We start from the raw sequence: 21,208 nt of genomic DNA, 5'->3' as shown, positions 1-21,208 counted from the left end.
ATGAATCAAAATAATTTAAATTCTCTAAACACATTTGCTTCATTCCGAACTCAGACTGATGGAGTTATTCAGACTGATTGCAGCAGCTGAGACAGTCTGGAACTAATACTGTATGTTCTGTTAATATACAATATTATTTAAAGTTATTAAAGTTATTATTTTAATCTAAATTTTGTGAATGTTTGCTCCCGGGCGGAACCAGAACCAGAACAAGAACCAGAACATGCCTGTATCCCTACAGAACCGCTGACCCGTTCCTGGCATCCAAACCAAGTTGGCTTTCCAGTGGGACCACGCTTCCAGAGAACATGCTCCAGCACTGAGCAGCTTCTGCTCAGGAATCTAAATGAAGTCAGCTCACCACCGCAGAGGTTTGTCAAGCACTTGTTAACCAAAGCAGTGCATGAGGAGTTCAGGGATGCACAGAAAGCTTCTCCCCTAGAGCTCTGTATGTGTTCTTCCCATGAATAATTCCTGCATCCCCTTCTCAGAGTCCTGCCATAATGCACTCGGTTAAATGAGCATGTTTGGTTTCTGAAGGACAACTAACACCATCTCACATTTAAGCTTATTGATTCTGTGAAATGAAGCAGGCCTTAACTGCTGGAAGCACTTAGCTTAATGCTCTGTGCAAACGGAGGCCTGCAGCTGCTTCCAGGAGTGGAGAGTAATGTGAGGATATCAGCTCAGCATAGCACATATGAGTATGATTTGTTTATCTACCATTGTTATGATAAAGCAGGTTTCTGATGTCATGTAATGCAACTTGTTAGATTTACAATGACACTTCCCTACATTTTTAGGCTGGTTAAAAGGACAGTACAGACAAATAATGTGGTATTTTTTTATTTTTCTATCAATTTTAAACCAATGTCTCTGCTGTTTAAAGATTAACTGAGGGATCGGCTGGTGGCCAGGATCAACTCACCTTCCTGTATCAGCAGCTCAGACAAGAAATCTTTTCTTACCCAAGTATAATATTCCTAAGATTTTCCTGCTCCCACCACACAAAACACTCTTCAGTGTGGATCTGGTTCTTGCAGGAAAATGACTCAACATTAGAGCCACTACTATAACCTTCTCTATGCTCCAGGAGACATTATTACTCCCCTGGATTTCCACTGAATTTATCAGGGTAAAAACATTGAGTTCAGGATTCATTAAAGTGAAATGTGACTCTAAATTATTCACAGAAAATTTACCTAATTGTGAATTTTTTGGTAAAATATTCAAAAGAAAAAGCAGCTTTGGAAGCTGAAATTCTTCAAACTAGCCAATCCAGACCTGCCATTGGTTTTCCTTAAATCTGATTGGCTGTTACCCAAGAAGGGAAATAAGGAAGACAGTGAATCTGAGCTCCTGCTGTAGTACCAAGAAAGTTTCCTCTGTGCATATTAGACTGTATTTGGTATTTAAATAGGCTTTTATATATGTTTTTAGAGAGTATCTGATAAATTTATGGATTTCAGCTATTTACATGTGGGTGTGGTCCCTAACCCTCACAAAAACCAAAGGTGGGCTGGAAATGTACCCCATATAGGCCTTGGTATAGGGAGGTAGTACTTTGAATTTTATTCCCCAGGAATTTTAGGATTCATTTTTTTCTCCAGCATTATAATTCAGTCATATCTAGATAAATCAATCTGCAGCTCATATTTCCTTTAATCTAAAACTTTAAAGAGATTAAAATGCTAACATCTGTTCACACCTGTGTGTGTATAAAAAGGAAGAGCTCTAGGATTCTAAATAGTTCATGTTGTAAGGTGGATCATTTCCAGCGCTGCAGCTTGGTGGCTCTTAGGGACACGTCTTTATTTATGTGAAAAACTTCCTCTGACTTTGAAGGAATTCTAATCCAGTTTCACTGCATTATCCGTGTGAAATAAACTCTAGTTTATCACTAGAAGACCAGGTTTTAGTCCAGAGCTGTCCTTCCTTCTTTTATCCCCCTGTAACTCCAAAAGCAGAAGAATCCTGAAGACTGACTCGCTAAAATCCTATTAAAACTGTTTGAGGTTTAACCTTTCCATGGACTGATCTGTGGCTCAAAAGTTACAAACTGCAGTTCCTGTATCAAAATCATCTAAGAGTTTTTTTTTGTTTGTTTTATTTTAATTTTTTTTTTCCTTTTTGCCATAGCAGCCTTACTCCCACATTGTGTTGCAGAGAGAGTCGTCACTGACACTGCACAGGGAAAACTCACAGCTCAGACTCCATATTGTGCATGTTCACAAAAACTGACCAAAGGAATTGAAATTTCAGGGGAAATGTAGCTGATTACCACAGGACATCATTGCATCGATTCTTTGGATCATTTCCCTCAACCTGTGGATGAACAAGCTGATCCAGAGTTCTGCCGACATTAGGAGAGCTAACTGTTTCACAGCTGGTTGCCATGGAGTCTCCCCATGCTTATAATATGCACATACAGTATATGTTATAACATATTTTTTCTTGTCTTTGTCAAATCTTCACTTTGACTAAGATTTTTTGTCAAAAACATTTTCTTGATTGATATTAAAAAGCAATAAAGGAGTAAAACTACTAAAGGTTGAATACTTTTTAAAGCTACTGTATTGAAATGCATGGAGTGTGAATCCATGACAGATGAAATAACATGTTAAGTCTACATCCTTTACACTTGTCTTAATTTGGGGAAGCCGTTCTTTACAGTGACTGCTCCACACACTCACAGACAGATTTCAGTGAAAGCTTTACACAATTGGCCACAAATCTTTGATCTCTGCTGTTGTTCCTGTTGTTTGTCAAATTAAAATCAGCAAAAACACCCAAACCTCTGTAAGAACTCCATCATTTAAAGCCTCGTCTAAATAATACCTCTTAAACACTCACCTTTCAAAGTCAAGACAAATTCTTAACCAACTTAGAAATCAGTGAGTTGCAAACACAAACCTGCAGCGTTAACAATATAGAAGAAACAATAAATGCTCCAAACTGTAGTAGAAACTGTCCAAAACACAAAACAAGATGAAAGATTTTACCTGTGATAGATATCAACTTCAAGACCAAATGAATCATTCTGTCCAATGGCCTTTCTAATTCATCCAGTCAGTGGTTTAATTGTGATTTCTGTCTTTAATAATATCCTGAGTTTCAATTCCTGAGATTGAAATGCTACAGCTTAAATGTGTTGGTAGCCAAGCTTTCCTGCTGTTCAGAACTGCAACTTTACACCCTTGTGTGTGTGTGTGTGGGGGGGGGGGGGGGGGGGGGTGTGAATGAGAAAGAACAGGATAAAATATATAGCAAGGGTTTTTCCTTTCTCTTATTTTAGTAAAAGTGACATTACAGAGCTGACAATTCTTAAACTGGGATTATTTTAATTTCTTCTTTTTTATTATTATTTTTTGTTGAACTCCAGTAGTCTTAGCATTGCAACTGTTCCCATCTGTCTTCAGCTGTTAACACTGTAAAACACAGACACAACGTCCAGCTGTCAGTGTTTGGATGAAACTCAGGAGGAATGGCTGTTTTCTGTCTCTTTTGACACAGTCAAGCAGTCAGTCCTGCAACATGTGACAAGTTCCAACTGCACAGAGTGTCCAAGCAACAGAAAATCAAATACACTTGGAAGCGTAAAAAGAAATAAATCAATATATTAATATGATTGCTACTAAAAAGAATAATTTTAAAAATACTAATTCAATGCTGATTTACCCATTCCCATTTCCACATATATGTGAATGAGTAGAGTATTATTGTATTCTTCTTATTATTGCTGCAGCGCTACAATAACTCACACTCAGCTTCTCGCTTCCTGAGTCTCATCTGAGCATGGAAACATCAGCTCCTGAAAGTTTTAAAGTCTGCTAACATGGTGAGAACATCCAGAAAAAACACATAGGAAACCCTAGCTAACAAGGCTAACATAAAAGGGTTGGTCAGAGATTAGTTTCCTATGAAGTAGATGAACCTGAATCCACATGCTAACTCTATCTATCTATCTATCTATCTATCTATCTATCTATCTATCTATCTATCTATCTATCTATCTATCTATCTATCTATCTATCTATCTATCTATCTATCTATCTATCTATCTATCTATCTATCTATCTATCTATCTATCTATCTATCTATCTATCTATCTATCTATCTATCTATCTATCTATCTATCTATCTATCTATCTATCTTTCTATATGTCTGTCTGTCTGTCTGTCTGTCTGTCTGTCTGTCTGTCTGTCTGTCTGTCTGTCTGTCTGTCTGGACGGACGGATCCACTGTAGAATACAGTGAGCAGTTACTGCAGGTGTTTCCAGCTCAGAATCCAATCAAAGTCCATATCAGTGTTGACAGGATTAGTTGGACTTCCACTGACTATTTTTGGGAACTCTTCATGTCAGTGTCACTAACTGTCCATCCTGTCTGCGACATAACCATGAACATATGCAGCTCCTGTGCTTTGTTTGTACATCTGCATCTGGTCTTACATTGATATTTTTGCTTCCTTGATAGATGGGAACATCCAGTTCATGCACCAAAGAACAAAGGTTCCCAGCAGTTGTAGCTGTGGACAGAAGAGTTCATCTGACAGAAAGAGAGTAAACTCCTTAAACAGAAGTCGAGACAACTGATTATAAGTCTTGTTTATGAACTGCAAAGTGCAAGAACTAACTGTTAAACTGGAAGAAAAAAAGGCTGTCATAAATTACAGATAAGCAGACAAAAAGCATACTTCCCTCTGCCAGGGACAGGAAACTAAACCAGAGCTCCTGTTCAATGTTTAATCCCTTTTCATCTCAAAATGCTTCCACAGCAGCTCATATAACTGAGCACTGAACAGAGACCAGGACCAGGTGTTGACACAAACTGGATACACAGCTGCCTGTTTGGTCTGATACTCATATTAGAGTCAGTATCACTATTTAACCCTCTCAACCCAGACACCACCTCTGAGCCCTCCCCCCTCCACCTCTCATTTCATTGTGTGAGTCCCTTCCAGCAGGCGCAGCAGAGGGGAGGGCGGTTTTGAAAAGCAGCAGATATATATAGAGAAGAAGAAACTGAGTGTTTGGGGCAGGAGTGTAGGCCAATTAGAGAGTCGCCCTGGGTTGTCCCGTTATCTTTCTCACACACGGCCTCAGCAGGATGTGGAGACAAAGCCGTACGCCGGTGTGTATGTGGGACACACACTTGTACCCGTATATGCCCTCACACAATGTTTTATTAAAACACTCTGAGCTTCTGTGTCTATTATAGATATATATTTACACACCGCAGAGACATGATATAACGAGGTCAGAAGCAGAACTGAGGGAGGAGGTGGGCGTAAAGGAGAGCAGAGACAGGGGGACTGGAACTGGAGACGAGCGAGGACGGAGGAAAAGAGGTCAGGCTGTGAAAGACAAGGGAGGAGAAGCAGCCATGTGTAACTCGGTTCTGTCCAACAACCCGTTGACCTCGGGTGTCACCTGCTGGCAAAAGTAAATCTGACCTTGAATATGTTCACATTTCACCTTACAACCACAAACAACTGGGATGTCTGTGACAGTCCAACAAAATGTAGCACAAACACCCTGAACTGCACTGAAAAAAGGACGATGTGGTTTTCAAAATTCTTTACGAATGTAAACCCAAAAAGTGTGCCCCCTTTACTCTGATACCCTTAGTAAAATCCAACCGATTATGTTCAGAAATGTTTTAATTAGTAACTAAAGATCACCTACTGGTAACTTATTCTGGTCACACACTGCAAATATTAAAACAGATTAAAGAAGCCAATCAGATTCACCAACACTCTATATATGCCGCAATCTGCCAAAATCCTGTTTGTAGACCTGGGCTGTTAGATGATACATGTGCTATTTGGGAAAATAAAGGTATCATAACTATAACTGATTTGGATGTGGTTTGTTGCTTTGCCTCATTTGTGCAGTTGTATAATAAATATGACATTCCCAACTTACATTCTTTCTGTTATCTCCAAATTATGTGAAACAAAGGTTTGAGCAATTTGAATCCACATCACATTTATTTTATGATAAGTTATTATTGGCCCCAGATTCCAAACACCTGATGTCTAAACTTGTCAACTGTTTCACTTTTCCTGTGTCCTCAGATTATTTGCGGGAACCGTGGGCAGTCAGACAGACGTATCAACAGAACTGTGTGAGAGCGACACATCACAGGTCCACTCTGGCTGCAGACATTCTTGCTCTAGGTTGATTCAATTCAACGTCATTCATAGACTACAATATTCAAAAACTAAGTCAAGCAGAAATCTTTCCATCAATATCGTGTCAGAGTGATGAGCATGGTTACGCTAAAGGGACCTTTTCTGGTTTTGTCCTTAGCTGTTTGGTTATTTGTCTGCAGTTTTCAGATGGTTCTCCAAATGGACATTTAAAATATTGCAAGACTCAGATGCTCCACGGATGGTCTGGACTTTACCTAGGAACTTCAAGTTGCTTTGCAACTTTGATAGTGACTGCTAAAAAGCTAATCCTACAGAAAATCTACCGCTTCAAAAATCTTCCAACATTGACCAGGAGAAATGGCATCCGCTATCTGACTGGAACGTATTTGTCTGGACAAGAATCAAAAACACAGAAAAAGATGGACCTTTCCTGGCTCATTATCAAATCATCACACAGTCTGGTTAACTGAGATAACATGAGCTCATATATCAGATTGTTGCCCCACTTAATAATTTTATGACATCAAAGTCCAGTTGCACGTTGTCTTTGTTTTACTGGTTTTGTTGTTGTTGTTTTTCTATTTTTCCTTTCTGCCAGTATTGTGATTTTGTTTTGTTTTTTTCCAATTCTATGTGGTTTTGTAACTTTAAATGAAAAGCTAATAAATATAATATTTAAAGGAAATTCAACTAGTTCAAAGGCCTTGGAAGTGTTAGGGAAGTTCTAACACTAAGTGTTAAAACCCATCAAGGAACCCGGCAGAACCCAGCAGAACCCAGCAAAACCCAGCAGACAGGTCAACAAGCCAGAATCAGAGCTTAAAGCAGCAGTACGTTGCTTTAAACCTGATCCTGAGCTCTGCCAGTTCTGTTTTATATGTGGAACTTTCATGTAAACACAAAACGCAAAAGAAATTTCACTTTCCTGATACAATTTCTCCTTCTCTCTCTGACTCATGCTCCAGTTGCTCTCATCTTGCTTGTTGTTCTTTTTGTAAATAAAAGCTTGGTCCACCTTGTTTATCTTGCTTACCTTGAATTAAACATTATGACAGTAGGGATCAGCTGAGTGGCATAAATTGTGAACACTCTGTTGTGTACCAATGTACTGCTGAAGTATTCGTTAACATGGGGGTGTGTCCTCTGTGGCAGCCATCTTGTGTTCCAGCTAAAGAGGAGGCCTGCCTCAAACCCAGTTCTTTTATAGGAAGGGATATACACAACATGTTTCATTGATATTTCACTATTAATAATTGTTAAAACTTACATGATTTATGTAAAAGTATAATTAGTTTTCCCTTTCCCACTCTGGAAGGGTGAGGTGAATTTGGTTGATTTAAATTGAAGGCGGGGTTTGAATGTGGACTTGACGTGGGGGAGAGACTGATGGGACGGCTGCCATTTTGAAAGCTGCTGTGAACCTGGAAAACAGTGAAGCAGTTTTATTTGCTGTACAGCCTAGGAAGACGGATGACTTCACTTTTCCACACTACACCTCCCAGTGGAACACCTCCACCTGAAGTCCTGGTGGATGGGAAACCACTGAAACACCAACAGACTAAGATTACCACCAGAAATATTTGAACATTTGAACAAAAACTACTGGATTAAAACAGATAAAACAGGCCAGGCAAAATATCAGACTAGAGAAACACATAGAAGTCCAATCAGTTCACAGAGTTGATGTTCATTTAAAAAATGTTTGAAATGAGCAACTCACTAGCCACCCTATTAAGTAGAACATGCCAGTGCCAGATTGCCATCAGAACTGCCTACATTTTTTTGTGGCATAGAAATATCTAACACCCCAGAAAGGTTCTGCTCCTGTATTCTGTGATCCACTGTGCCAAATGTCTTTGGAAGATAGCATCTCCCTCTGACATCCCAAAAAACTGAGTGTTCAGGTCACCATGTGAACCACATCCTGAACAAACACACACAGATGAAGCTGTGTCAGGAGGAAACGTCTTACCTCTCTCCCCTGTGGATAGATTATCTGCTCTGCTCTCTTTTCTGCTGCCATCAACTCTCCTTTGCTTTCTGCTTTCTCCAGCTCTCGTCTCACATTTCCTCTCCCCCTCCCCTGCTCTCCTCTCCTCCTTTTGTCCCATATTGCCTTTGTTCATTTTATCTTTTCTCCCCAACTCATTTCCACCTCTCTTCCTGTTCCTTTTCACCTCCTCTCATTTTATCATCCCGTCCAGTCTCTTCTTGTCACCTTTCATCTTGTCCTCTCCTTGTCCGCTTTTCTTCGAAGATTTCTTTGCAGTGCTTCCCTTTGCAATCCCTTTCTTGCTTTCTAAGTAGGCTGAGATCTAGTACTTAAGTGATCAGGTCAGGTACCTAAGAGGATCAGAATGGTGCAATTAAGTGCAGATTTTAGAATTGTAAAGGTTTTTACAGGACACCTTTTTGCTTATTGCCACATATGTTCTTGATTTTGATAATGACTCCAAAAACCAGGAAGAAACATTAAATAAACCAACAAATAGAGTACAGATCCAACATTAACAGGAAAATGTTCATAAAACACCCTGAAATAGATTAAATTACTGTCAATATGTTTAACTATAGCAACATCTGAAGCTCAATGGAAAACCTAAAACACAACACGACTCCATTAAGAGCAATAGCCAACATACTGGACCCTGTTGTGTAACAATAGGCTAGATTTACCAATGAATAAACATTCATAAATCCCAAAGGCTAATATTAACAAAATTAGAAATTAAGACCAAAATGACCAAGTCGGGTCTCCACATGATTATCAGGAAATAATAGCTAGATGCTTTTTAGTCTCAGTTATTTCTAACTAAAACAAACAAAATGCTGGGTATGGTCTATTCAGCGTAAGGTGATCTGGTGTATAACTTTACTACCTGGTAGAATAAGACTGGTTATTCTGATTATTGTGGCCTTTAATCACAATACTCAGACAGACAGTAGAGGACATGCAGCATGAGTGACACAGCTGGGATTTGAACCTTTGATGGCTGCATCCAAGTCAGAAGTCAGTGTCTTCAATACAAGATGTGCCTGCTATACATCACACTGTCCAATTATCACTTCTGCTAAGACTTTTTTTTACAAGTTAATTATGATTACTTAATTCAAGAAAATGTTGAAAGTAAAAACATATATATGTTTTCTAAATATTAAATAAATAGAGAAACGTCTAGGTCCAAATTTATTCATAGCTCAGCAGATATATGTTTTTATTTGGGTTTAGTTGCTGTCAGTTTCATTTTCCCATTGATTATTACATGTACATGTACCTCACTACCACACACCTCACTATGTGGTGGAACAAATAAAAGAAGAGTAGAGTGGTAGTCATGAACCACAATGTGAAAGCAGAGCCACAATGTTCCATTATTCACCAAGTCAAGGTAGAAATTGGTCTACAAAATCAGAAATCATATCAGAATTTTGAACAGATGGCCTACATCAGCTTAGGTTATGCTGCACTGCAATCATCTTGTTGACAATTAATCTGCACTGATCATACCTTTTTTTGTGAATATTCCAAGTATGGTTGTAATGGCTGCATAATATTAGATAATCTTGCGTTGGTGATAACATCGCAATGACACTATCAGATGTAATGTGAAATAAACCAGGAAGACAAAGAATTGGTAAGTTGGCTCAAGTGAACACCTACTACATATGATTGGTGAAAATCCAATTACAGGGACTTGAGCTGATTTTCTTACAGTTTCCAGCTCAGAGGTTGTTCTCTTGATTCTCTTTACTGTCAGTCTAATCTTCTTTTTTTTTTTACCTCTGCAGTTTTCTGTTCAGCTTCATTTTCTGTTCTAACACCTGATAGTGTCATATTACCTCTGCTGGCTGTCATATTCTTGGCACTAATATCTCACTCTATTGAAGCAATGCCTCTTCCACTGGTCACTGAGCCTTTTGGGTTCTTTCTTTTTTTACATAGCTTCTATCAGCTCAGCGTCTTAATGTGTGACAGTGTCACTCTGGCTAATATCCTTCCACATTCCCTCTGCTGGTACGTCGAACTGAAAGAGAAGACATTTCTCTTCAGGATTGGGAAATTGCTGCTGATTACCAATAAAAAATTCTACTACAGAGTTAAACAAGGACATTTTGCAGTCCAAATCAATTATGAGGGGAATAGAATTGACACAAATGCAGAGTGGGGCTGAGCAGTGGCCCAGTGGGGAGAATTGTTGCCTTGCAGCAAGAAGGTCCTGAGGTCCCTGTGCATGTGTGGGTTCTCTCTGGGTACTCCGGCTTCCTCCTGCCAAAACATGACTGTTAGATCAATTGGTCCCTCTAAATTACTCCTGGGTATGAGTGTGTGCATGAATAGTTTTGTGCCTCTGTTTTCCCCGGTGATGAAACATTCCCATGGTGTTATACTTGGACATACTTGTTAAACAGATATTACCCACAAAGCAACCAGACTAGTTGGAGGCGACATCTTGGCTGATTTCTCATGATTTTCCATGACATCCCATATTGAAGCAGTGTGTGTGAGGTATTGTCTTAGAAAACAGCCATAGAAGTGGAAATATTAATCAACCAGATGCCCAGTTAATGATGTAATCACAGATTTACAACTCCATGACATCATCATCATCAAGCAGGCTTTACATTTGATGTAAAGCCTACTGTTAGAAGATGTAAACTTCTAACTTTGGAAGAAAGCATGTAGTGTATGTAGATATCTGGTTTCAACTGTGTGTGTGTTCACAAGCGATGTGAACAAACCATGAAACAATGTGTTCTGATGGGAACTGAAACTCCATTCATTTGCTAAAAGCTGCATAGGACAACATTACAGATTCAGTGCTGACATTTAAATTTCACAGCCATGTTTGTATGAGTAATGACTACAACTCTATTTACCCCTCACTCACATCTTCTAGCTGCTGCGTTCAGGGCTCTACACAGCCCACTGTTTTTCATAGAAAAACACACAGAAACACACAACTCCAGACTCACACTTTGTCATGCCCAGCCTTGCTCTCCAATCAATTCGTGACAGTCTTGTCTGAAACTTATTTCAATGTTCCAGTGCTCTTTCTTCTGCCACTGCTATTTAACACAATTCTGCATTATCCTCTCATCTTGCCCTCCTCCCATCACACACTCCCCCTCTCTTTCCATCCCTCTCTTCATCCGCTTAGGTATTGGCAGACAGGCTTTCTGCTGATGCTCACATCACGCTTTCACACTCTGCTTGACAGTTGATTTGACCGCAAACAGCAACACAGACTGCTCCTGCAACAGTCCTGCACATGCATCATCAAACATCCATGTTATGTTCTCTGAAGCTCTTTGGACCTCGAATTAACAAATATATGAAAAGGTATAAAAATGAGCCTCCTGCTACTATCAATGTGTGTGTGCGTGCGGGCGAGGGGGTGTGTATGTAGAAGATGAAAACACAAAGTGCTTTTGAAGTTGCATTGGTTGCAGCTCTCCTGCTTTGACTGTGTTTGTACTTGTGTTAATCTGAGAGAGCAGAGGCCAATTTACAGAACTGTGAGTCTATTTCACAGCTGTTTGAACACAGAAAAACACACACACGCAGAGTGTAAATGATGACGTATCGCTCGGGGCTTCTGACATTTAAACACTTTTCGAAAATGCGCATGAACCCCTTACACATCACGAGTTGTGAAGCAGGTTCAGTGACGCACAGCCAATCAGAAAGCGAAGACCACATCCAACACTGTCGCGTCAAAACTTCACGCTGTTTAACATTTTACTTGGTTCAGACGTGTCTCTGTTTGCCTTGGCGTCACGTGTTTGCTTTGGTTTAATTAGTGATGGAAAATGATGGGACCGAACACATCAAATCTTTGAAAAGTGGTTTAATCGATGCTGCCTGACTGAACTCTGATAGATGAGATTATTATGCAGCAGGCATCATGTGGCGATAAAAACAGCAGGCTCATAAACAACAAGGCAGAATTTAGATCAATCTGACAGCATGCTGAGCTCACTAGCACCACACTTTCTCTTATTATCATAGTGTCCAGAAGTGAAATACAACACAACACCTGTGCAGATGTTTTGTATGACTTTGAAAGTAGCTGCACTATTCTAAGAAGGTCACGTTTTCAAACCAGGAAGCAAGAAAACAGAGCAGGTACTCCAGAGACTGTTGTTTACTAACAAGAAAAAATCTAAATTTTCACTCCTTCCTTGGTGGATGATCATCAGGATCAGTTATTGTGAACTAAACAGTTGCACCTAAAATGTAGCCACCAGCACTTCAGGTTAAGTCAAGAAAAACAGCAGCTGTTTGCAATAAACTACCAAAAAATAACACAGTATATATTTCAATTTCTTAAATATTTCAAGTTAAGCAAATGTGCCATTTTTAATAACTATACAATCTTAAAATTGTTGAGCAAATCCATGTCTAGCATCTTCAGTACTCAGTAAAGCAACCTTTAGTCTCACTGACCATCAGTGTTCCTGCCCTCCAGCTCATTAACACTTTTGGTTTGTTGTTGCAACCACATTTTTCAAAACCCACCAGAGATTTTCAACAGCGTTAAAACGATGGTCTCTAGTTTCTTGGCTTGGTTTCTTCTGAAGCCAGGCCTTGGTGATCTCCTCACATCAAACAATGTCATCCCCAGCCATTGGGCATGACATTGACCATCGTCTTCCTCACAGACAGCAGGACATTTTCTCTGAGGATTTTCAGCGATCTGATTGGATCTGTTTGGCCTCCACATGCTGCAGGTTTCCAGAGCCAGTTGAGGCAAAGCAGCCCCAAAGCACCATTGAGCCACAGCCATGTTTCACCATATGTACGGTGTTCATGTGTTTTTTTCTTCCTCCGCCAGACATCCCACTAAAATACCAAAAGCAAATCTGATGCACATGTAACATCCACAAACAGCAGCAATGGACGACGAAGAGGTTTCTCTCGGCCCACTGAGGGTCCATTTCTGATCTGATTGGACTACTGTTGTGTTCAGGTTGTGCTAAAAGGAGTTAGCCTGTTAGCGAAGCTATTTGAGCCTAAAATTACATTAATGTCAGCGTCCACAGTCCAGATTTCTAAAGAAGCTCCATGAATAATCAGAGTTTCCTGAAACTCTGGGAAGACGAATGGAGAGAACAGAACTTTTCTCCAATCTGATGGTTTAGAACTTTGTTGTTGAGCTCCTATCTCTATTTGCTCAATTATAAATTACAAATGCTTTTTTGTCGATATATGGCTTTTGATTAACACATGTTTAACTGCAGACCCTGCAATTAATTTGATTTAAAATTTTAATCAAGACCCAGCATCATATAATTATAAATAGATGTTGAAATCCTAACACTGCTGCCAAAAATTGTTGCAGTGAATTTCCCCTCTGTGGGACAATAAAGGTAATTTCTATTCTACTATATGGCACACCAAGTGCTCCCAATTGTTTCATATTTGCTTTTATTGCAGTGTGAACTCAAATTCAAATCAGACAGAATAAAATGGTTTTTAGATGACATCTGTAACATTTCATTAGGTTCATACCGAACAGATGTTAACATAAATCCATAATGTCCCATCATTAGTGATCAGCTCATTAACTCAAGCCTGTTATGATGTTCCAGATGTGTTCCACTCTGCTGTTCTTTTTTTTTTCTCATATCAGACGTCTTATCGTCATGGCTGCAGTCTGATCAGAGCTGCAACATTTAGTATGTATTCACCAGGTCATAGGTAGACCTATGGTTCATTTGTAAAACAAAAATCTTTCGCCTGCTAAATGACACTATGATGTCTTCCATGATGACTTTGGAAGTACATATTGGAAGGCTTCATGAAAGCTTTGGTTTAGCCTCACAGTCTCATTTTTCCCTCGCTGACATTTGTAATTACAAAGTCATTCATTCAGTGGCTCCCAGAAGGAGCCAGCAGAATGAGCTGTTGGCTTATCCCACCCAGCCTGGGAATGTCCCATCTGCAAACAACTGCTGCATCAACCTAAACATTTGAATGTGTGTGTGTGTGTTTGTAAGTCTCAACTCTACTGAAAAAACACAGAATCACTAATGCATTGCACACACACACACACGCACACACACACACACACACACACACACGCACACACACACACACAGTATTACCTGAGATAATGGAGGCGTGTCTGAATTCCTCTGAGAAATGAATGGGTTCGTATGGAGACGTCTCGTAGAATTCTTCACCTGAGAAACAGCAGAAACAGGAAAAGCATTCAGCAGGTGCACGAATTAGCCAGCAACAACTGAGCCACCCAACAATCTGGATCAACATGGAGATGTCTTTAAAATCGCTGTGCTGGGGCGTTGAAGTGCAGCAGTAGAGAGCTGCGCTGCACATACAGAGGCTAACAGATTCCTGGGTTTTATTCCCAACCTTGATTCCTTTGCTGCCCGTCTTCCCTTCTCTCTCTGCCTCCGTCTTATCTGGTAGCTGTCAGTAAAGGCCACTAGAGCCCAAAAAACATTAAAAAAAAACACATGCTGGTTGACCTTTACTACACAAAAAGCTAACCACACACATTTGGCAGATTTGTTCAACAAAAGAAAAAATCCGGGAGGAAATACAGGAGAAACTGTGAAGATCAGAGAACACTGCAAGATTCAGCTGCATATTAAAACAACTTCAGCTGGATTTCCTGTCAGCCTCTGGTTTGGCCACGAATGCCTTGAAAAACTTCACATTTTTCAGACCTTTGAACTGAATAATGTTTTTTTATATATATATTTTATATTTATACAGTGAACCCTCGCTATTTCGCGGTTCACCTTTCACGGTCTCGCTGCTTCGCGGATTTGCATCATGCATTGTGTTCTGCATTCTGATTGGCTAAACAGTCTCTCCACTTCTTCTCTACCTGTGTGTCAACAACGTTACGGTTTAATATGTACACATACGTAAAACAGCTTGCCATATTTAACATAATCGATGGTGGCATGTCGGTTTATAAGAATCTTTTTGCCCATTAGAAAAAAGAGCGACAACAGCTACCGATAACTATGTTCTTCTCTCAAAAAAAAAACACCTGCACCGCGGGCTTTAGAAGAAAAAAAAACCCGCTACAGAGCGGAGTCAGGATGCAGCGGCTCAGTCAGAAGAGCAGTGAAATACACGTGAGTCACTATTAGTCCTACTGTACTTAGTTTTTTTTCCTAATCATTTTTTATTTTCTCCCGTTCTAATCCAATGACTCAGGTCGCGGTGGGGCGGCGCTGATCTCCGTAATTCGGGCACGGGAATCCGCTTTCACTTCATATTAAAATGATTATTTTACAGTACAGTAGTTATTTATAAAAAAAAAAATAAAATGTTTATACAGTACTTTTTATTTGTTAAACAAATGTTTGGGCCTGTAAAAAGGTTTTGTTCTTTGGTTTCAATGTATTATGGAGTATTTCATTGTATAATAATTGTTAAAAATAAAGGTTCCTACTTCGCGGATTTCGCCTATCGCGGGTTCTTTTTGGAACGTAACCCCCTCGAAAAACGAGGGTTCACTGTATTTGTATTTTGGACTTTGCAAAAGCACTTTGAAGGGCAAAAGAAAAGCCTAGTCCGCACTTTCAATTTCAAATGCAGTCTAAATCAGGGGTCTTCCACAGTGGTCCTGGAGGGCCGGCATTTTGAAGGGCCAGTTTTTCCAGGCCACATCTTGATGATCCCCAAGAATTTTGGAGAAACATTCTGTGTACCGCTGAGACAAAAGTTGAACTGTTTGGAAGACGTGTTTCAAATTCATCTGAGATAAATGTAACACCGCATTTCAGAAAAAGAACATACCATTAGTTAAAGTACAGTGGTGGTAATGTGATGGTCTTGGGATTTTTCCTTCTTCAGGACCTGGAAGACTCACTGTGATAAATGGAACCATGAATTCTGCTTTCGACCAAAAACTCCTGAAGGAAAACGTCTGTCTGTTGGAGACCTTGAACTGAAACCAACTCTGGTTCTGCAGCAGGATCAAGTCAAATAATAACTGGAATATTGATCAAAATATTTGATGTGTATTGACAATTTTGATGATGGCATTTGAGAAAATGAAATACTTTTTACTGCTTTCACATTCGGTGGCTGTCAGATACATGGTCAATTTATTATGTTCTTATGTTTTCATGATGTAAAGCACTTTGAATTGTGTTGATGCTGAAATATGCTGCAGCGATAAACTGAGATTTGATTTTGATACTTTGAATGATCCAAAAACACAACAGCAAGTCCACCTCTGAAGAAATATAAAATGAAGACTTTGAAATAACCTAGTCAAAGTCTTGATATGAATCCTTTTGCGATGCTGTGGCTGTTCATGTTAGAAAACTGGTCATTATGGATGAATTACAACAAAGATGAGTGACCAAAATTCCTCCACAGCTGGAAAAAAAAACTCACTGCAAGTTATTACATTGTAGTTGTTGCTGGCGTATATATCTAAATATATTTGCTATCCTACTTTCTGCATTCTGTATTTCTGTTTTCCCAGTCAGCCATCAGAAGCTCCTGCTGCTGCTCTGTTGTTGGTTTTCAGCAGTAAGACAAACAGAACATTAAAATGACTAAATGTCACTTCAGGAGAATCTCCCACAAAACGTTGATGGCTAAGAGCTTATCATCAGCTCCTCTCTTCCTGCAGAAACCATGCTGACATTAAGCAAGCAGGGAAACTCAGGCAACCAATCAGAATGACTTACAAACGCAAATGTGCGTTAGTGGCTGCAGAGCTACATGAGCAGAGAAATTGCTTTGGCAGGTTGAGGTTTTGGTTGAGATAAAAGGGAAAAAAAACAACCATTTTAAGCAACATTTCTCTGATCTCTGTCTGATCTGACAGATTCAGCTCCTGAAACACAACCCGTATACTGGCTCTGATATGTCACATATTGCAAATGGTGACATGGAGTCTACGATAAACTGACTCACAGTCACAGCTATCAACATTCTCCAGAGAAAGAACATTAACCCTCCACCAAAGTTCCTACTGGGTTTAAATTCAGTTTAGTTACTTTTTGAAATCCAGTTGATTCTACAATGTCTGAATATTCATCTGCTGATATAACTTGTTTGATGTTCTTTATATGTAGGATGAAATCCGGGTTGCATGTTGTAGAACTGAGTCAGGTTCTGTGAGTAAGACATGATAGATAAACCAGATGGTTGAGATGGTTGTAGTATTGAGATCTGTGAGAGGTGAATTTAGTCTCTGTGTCTGATGACTGATGTGTTCTGAGTTTAGCTTTTAGTCTGGGGTGGAGTTGAGTGGACAGCCTTGGACTCCATGGGTTTCAGGGGTCATATGGTTCTGCTGTTTGAGCGAGTCAGTGACCAGGAAGCAGAATTCTGGACCACTAAAAGATGGACTAACCATTTCTTATTAAACCAGCATACAGTATGTTGCAATAACCTAGTCAGCTTAGAGATCTCTGTATTCCCAATGTTAATGTTCAACAAGATCAACATCCTGACTTTTAGACAACTGTTATACAGCATTTTCAACCCATCACAGAAGGTAACAGAGCAACAGCAACGCCCTGCTTCCTTCATCTCCGTTTAGTTCTGTTAGATTAATTAGAAAACAACACAGATCACTGTAATCTTGTGAGATCTACTGAGGAGCTGTGAGTTGCAGACAAGTTCCATCCTCAGCTATGTTGTTATAATATTGGCCTGGTGAGGAATCAACCCAAAGATAGTGAGAAACTCATTTCCACTATCACATAATTTATGCCTGTTGCTTTTTTTATATACTCACATAAACAGACTTCCTTCATATCACAGCGCCAAGTTTCTGAAATAGAAATCAGCAGGTGATCGAAGCAAAGTTTTAGTTATTTGGAATCAATTTTTCAAGCAACTTATGCAAATTTTTACACCAAAGAAATTATCACTCTGACAACATGAAAAAGCTTCTGTATGATCTGTGATGCTCTCTCTGTTGTTTGACATTTATGGGGTGAAAAAAATATTCTGACCTGACCACCCCCACATGCACATGGAATATTAGTCAAGATAACAGTAAAGGGTATTTGTTTTTTTATTATCATGAATCACCACTTCCTTCTGAGTTTTTCTTTTTTCCAAAGACAATTGCTCGTCTTTGTATAGTCGCATTTTATTCTAGATTATTTATTTAATAGGCATAACAATGCCATAGAAAGGACAAAAATATGCTTCAGTCAGTTTAACAAGTGTCCTTTAACTTAGCTCCCAAGGCATTAATAGTTTAAAAATATACATTTTTAAAACTCTGACAATCCAAGCAGAAAATGATGGAGGAAACAGTTTGAGAGAAACGTGGTTCAGCTTTAATCAGAGACAGTTTTCAGTTTACTTTGAGAATTGCACTTTTGCTCATTGGTCATTGACCTGGGAGAAGTGAAAGAAGAACTGGGACTTAAAACCAACAAATACGATTGCTGGTTTGATCAATTCAATTCTCTTTGTTGATCGAGTGCCAATTAAAAACAAATGCGATCTCAGAGAATCCAGAGGTACATTCTGTTTAAAAATCAGACACTTAATTTGGTTGTGATGCTGAGAATGAACACCATGAGGTGACAGAATCCTTCACCAGCTCCACCAGGTTCAATTCCAAATGCTTTGGGAATAGTAAGAACTTGTTCTCTCTGGTTTAGGAGACTTAAACTTTGCACGCTGTAGATGTCTTCATAACAGCACCCTGCAGCTTCCCAACACGTCTTGTCAGCAATTACCAGGGTTCCCAGACCTATCTACACCTCCCAGAATATCCCATTTGATATTTGGAGGCTTATTTTCAAAGACTGACTAACTTTTTTCTGTCACAGGCTCTAGCATCACCAGCTGGAGCAGCTGGAGTCTGCAGATCAGGAATGCTGTGGCTAAAAATAACCATTTTATTAGGAGAAATGGAAATATGATACTTGAAATGTTCTGGGCAAATTTAAGGGGTAACGCATTAAATATCTCAGCTTTATAGTTAATTTAATTATCTTGGCTTCTTGTCCAACTGAAATATTTCACATCATTTAACAACTTATATAACGTGATCAACTGTCTTAAAGATTTCCGATGGCTGTGGCTCAATGACAAAAAACTGAAATGGAAATAGAAATGTTTCTCCCCGTTGGGGGGAAAATCCTTTTTTACATCATGTAGTTAATCCAACAAGTGTTATGAGTGTGAGGATGGATGAGCAAGAGCTGAACTCAGAGGATGTTGCCCTGGTGGATTTACAATCTAACCTGTTGTAGAAGATAAAGCTCTCTGAGTGTTTACTGTCATTGTTTTAGATTTTACATTAAACCTTGATTTGCTCTTGTTCTGGATAATTCCTTGCTCGGTCATTCCAGGTCCTTGGTGGACAGACGGCTGACCTTGTCCAGAATGTGTTGACGGTGAAAGATCAGAGCGACCGAATGCCCTCTGAGCCACAGCTGAGCAAACTGACACTTTCCCCGCTAAAATGAGCAAATCTGAGGATTCCATTAACCCACATGTCCTTTTATCCAGCAGGTAAACACTCAGCAGAGAGTCACTTATTCACTCTGCATTCAGATGACATTTCCACTGAAGTGTGTGGGAGTGTTGGAGAGCAGCCAGGATCTCCAAATAACAACTTGTGCTCATTCACAGTTTTGTCTCTAATCTTTGCGCCACACTTTAGCATGCCAGCCAACCGCAGGGCTTGTTTACTCCGGCTTTGTATCGACGCCGGCCTGAATTCCCCCTGCAGTCATTTACCACCCGTAAACATTAGTCTGGCATTTAGCTGCACACAGCCTCCCGCCGCTCCTCTGGCTCGGCTCATGCTTCTGCTCACAGCGACGGGACCATCACACCCGCAGAGTTCCAGCTAATTCACTCTCACTGAGTGTTTTCTGAGAGGCTAACAGTCCGATGGTGCTCCGGTCTGCTCTGGTGTGCTGGGACTCAGACACCAGATGTCCCCGAGTCCATTCTCAGAAATGTGGACTGGGGTGGACGGTTTTCTGCCGCCTCTCTAAATAAATGCTGACATGCAGACTTCAGTCTATTTCTAGCTGCTGAGCTAATGTCCATAGATTGGTGCTGAGTGAAGATGAAAGAAGAAGTAGGGGTATTGAGGAGAGTGCTGCTCTGAGCCTGGAATTACTGGCAGGAGCCACATTTGGAGGAGCTGCTTTTTCCCCCTTTTAGAAATGACTTTTAAGACCCAAAATAAAACGAAAAATTATTCTGCTTTCCTCAGCAACATCCAACAATGTGAAGCTTGGAGGCTGAAAAATGGCACAAACAACTTTCCATCACTACTCAAATAAGCATACTGTCTGTGTGTGTGTGTGTGTGGGGGGGGGGGGGGGGGGAGGGGGGGGGGCTCTATAAGGCAACATTTCAAAATAGCAAAGTACATTTTTATTTAGCTCTTTAATTCTGATGCCACTAAATAAAATTCCATGCAATCAAATGGCTTCAGACGTTATTAATTAGAGTCCATCTGTATCATCTCAGTATAAATGCAGATGTTCTGTTTTGGCCTCAGAGGTTTATTAGAGAACAAGGACCAGAGCAGACAGGTCAACATCTCATCAATGTTTACTCAACTGGAAACCTGATCAAATGTATGATGGCATGTTACAGCTATTGTATTACATAGTACATTTCTGCAAAAAAAAAAAAATCTCAGATTCTCAAATCAGACATTAATCTGTTTTGACAATAATCAAAAATATTCTAGAAAAAAACCTGGAAATTTCAGAGTTTTAAAAAGCATAAATATGGTTTTCTTTTAAGCTTCTCATCAATTATTAGCAATTATTAGAAGCGTTTTGTTGCTGAATACATTCTTCCACAGATTATTGAGAATGGTATGATTCATTTTCTACAGACCTTTTTTTTAAATTAAAATGTAAATAAAAACGTTCCAAATTAATGCTCATTTTACATAATTTTTCCTTAAACTAATCCATACCCGTATTTTCTTAATCAAAACTTCTAAATGATATAATGGTACACCTGTACTGGATCCAGTCTGGAGTGTGAATCGTTTTTTAAACCAGAGACACACTCAAGCGGCCCATGGCAAATCTGACAACACTGA

General features: G+C 39.6%; 1 protein-coding gene across 1 annotated transcript in view; it reads right to left on the bottom strand.

Annotated features, from left to right (window-relative positions):
* Positions 1-21,208, bottom strand: part of LOC102217204 (GDNF family receptor alpha-2-like) — a 119,687-nt gene that overhangs the window by 51,102 nt on the left and 47,377 nt on the right. The window contains exon 3 of the mRNA XM_023338157.1: positions 14,268-14,345. Coding sequence (XP_023193925.1) covers positions 14,268-14,345 — 78 coding nt within the window. The remainder of the gene's footprint in view (positions 1-14,267; positions 14,346-21,208) is intronic.

The sequence above is a fragment of the Xiphophorus maculatus genome, chromosome 8, assembly GCF_002775205.1.
Source record: "Xiphophorus maculatus strain JP 163 A chromosome 8, X_maculatus-5.0-male, whole genome shotgun sequence".
Classification (NCBI taxonomy): Eukaryota; Metazoa; Chordata; class Actinopteri; order Cyprinodontiformes; family Poeciliidae; genus Xiphophorus; species Xiphophorus maculatus.
Note: the sequence above shows the minus strand (reverse complement) of the source record. Positions and strands in the feature narration are given on the sequence as shown.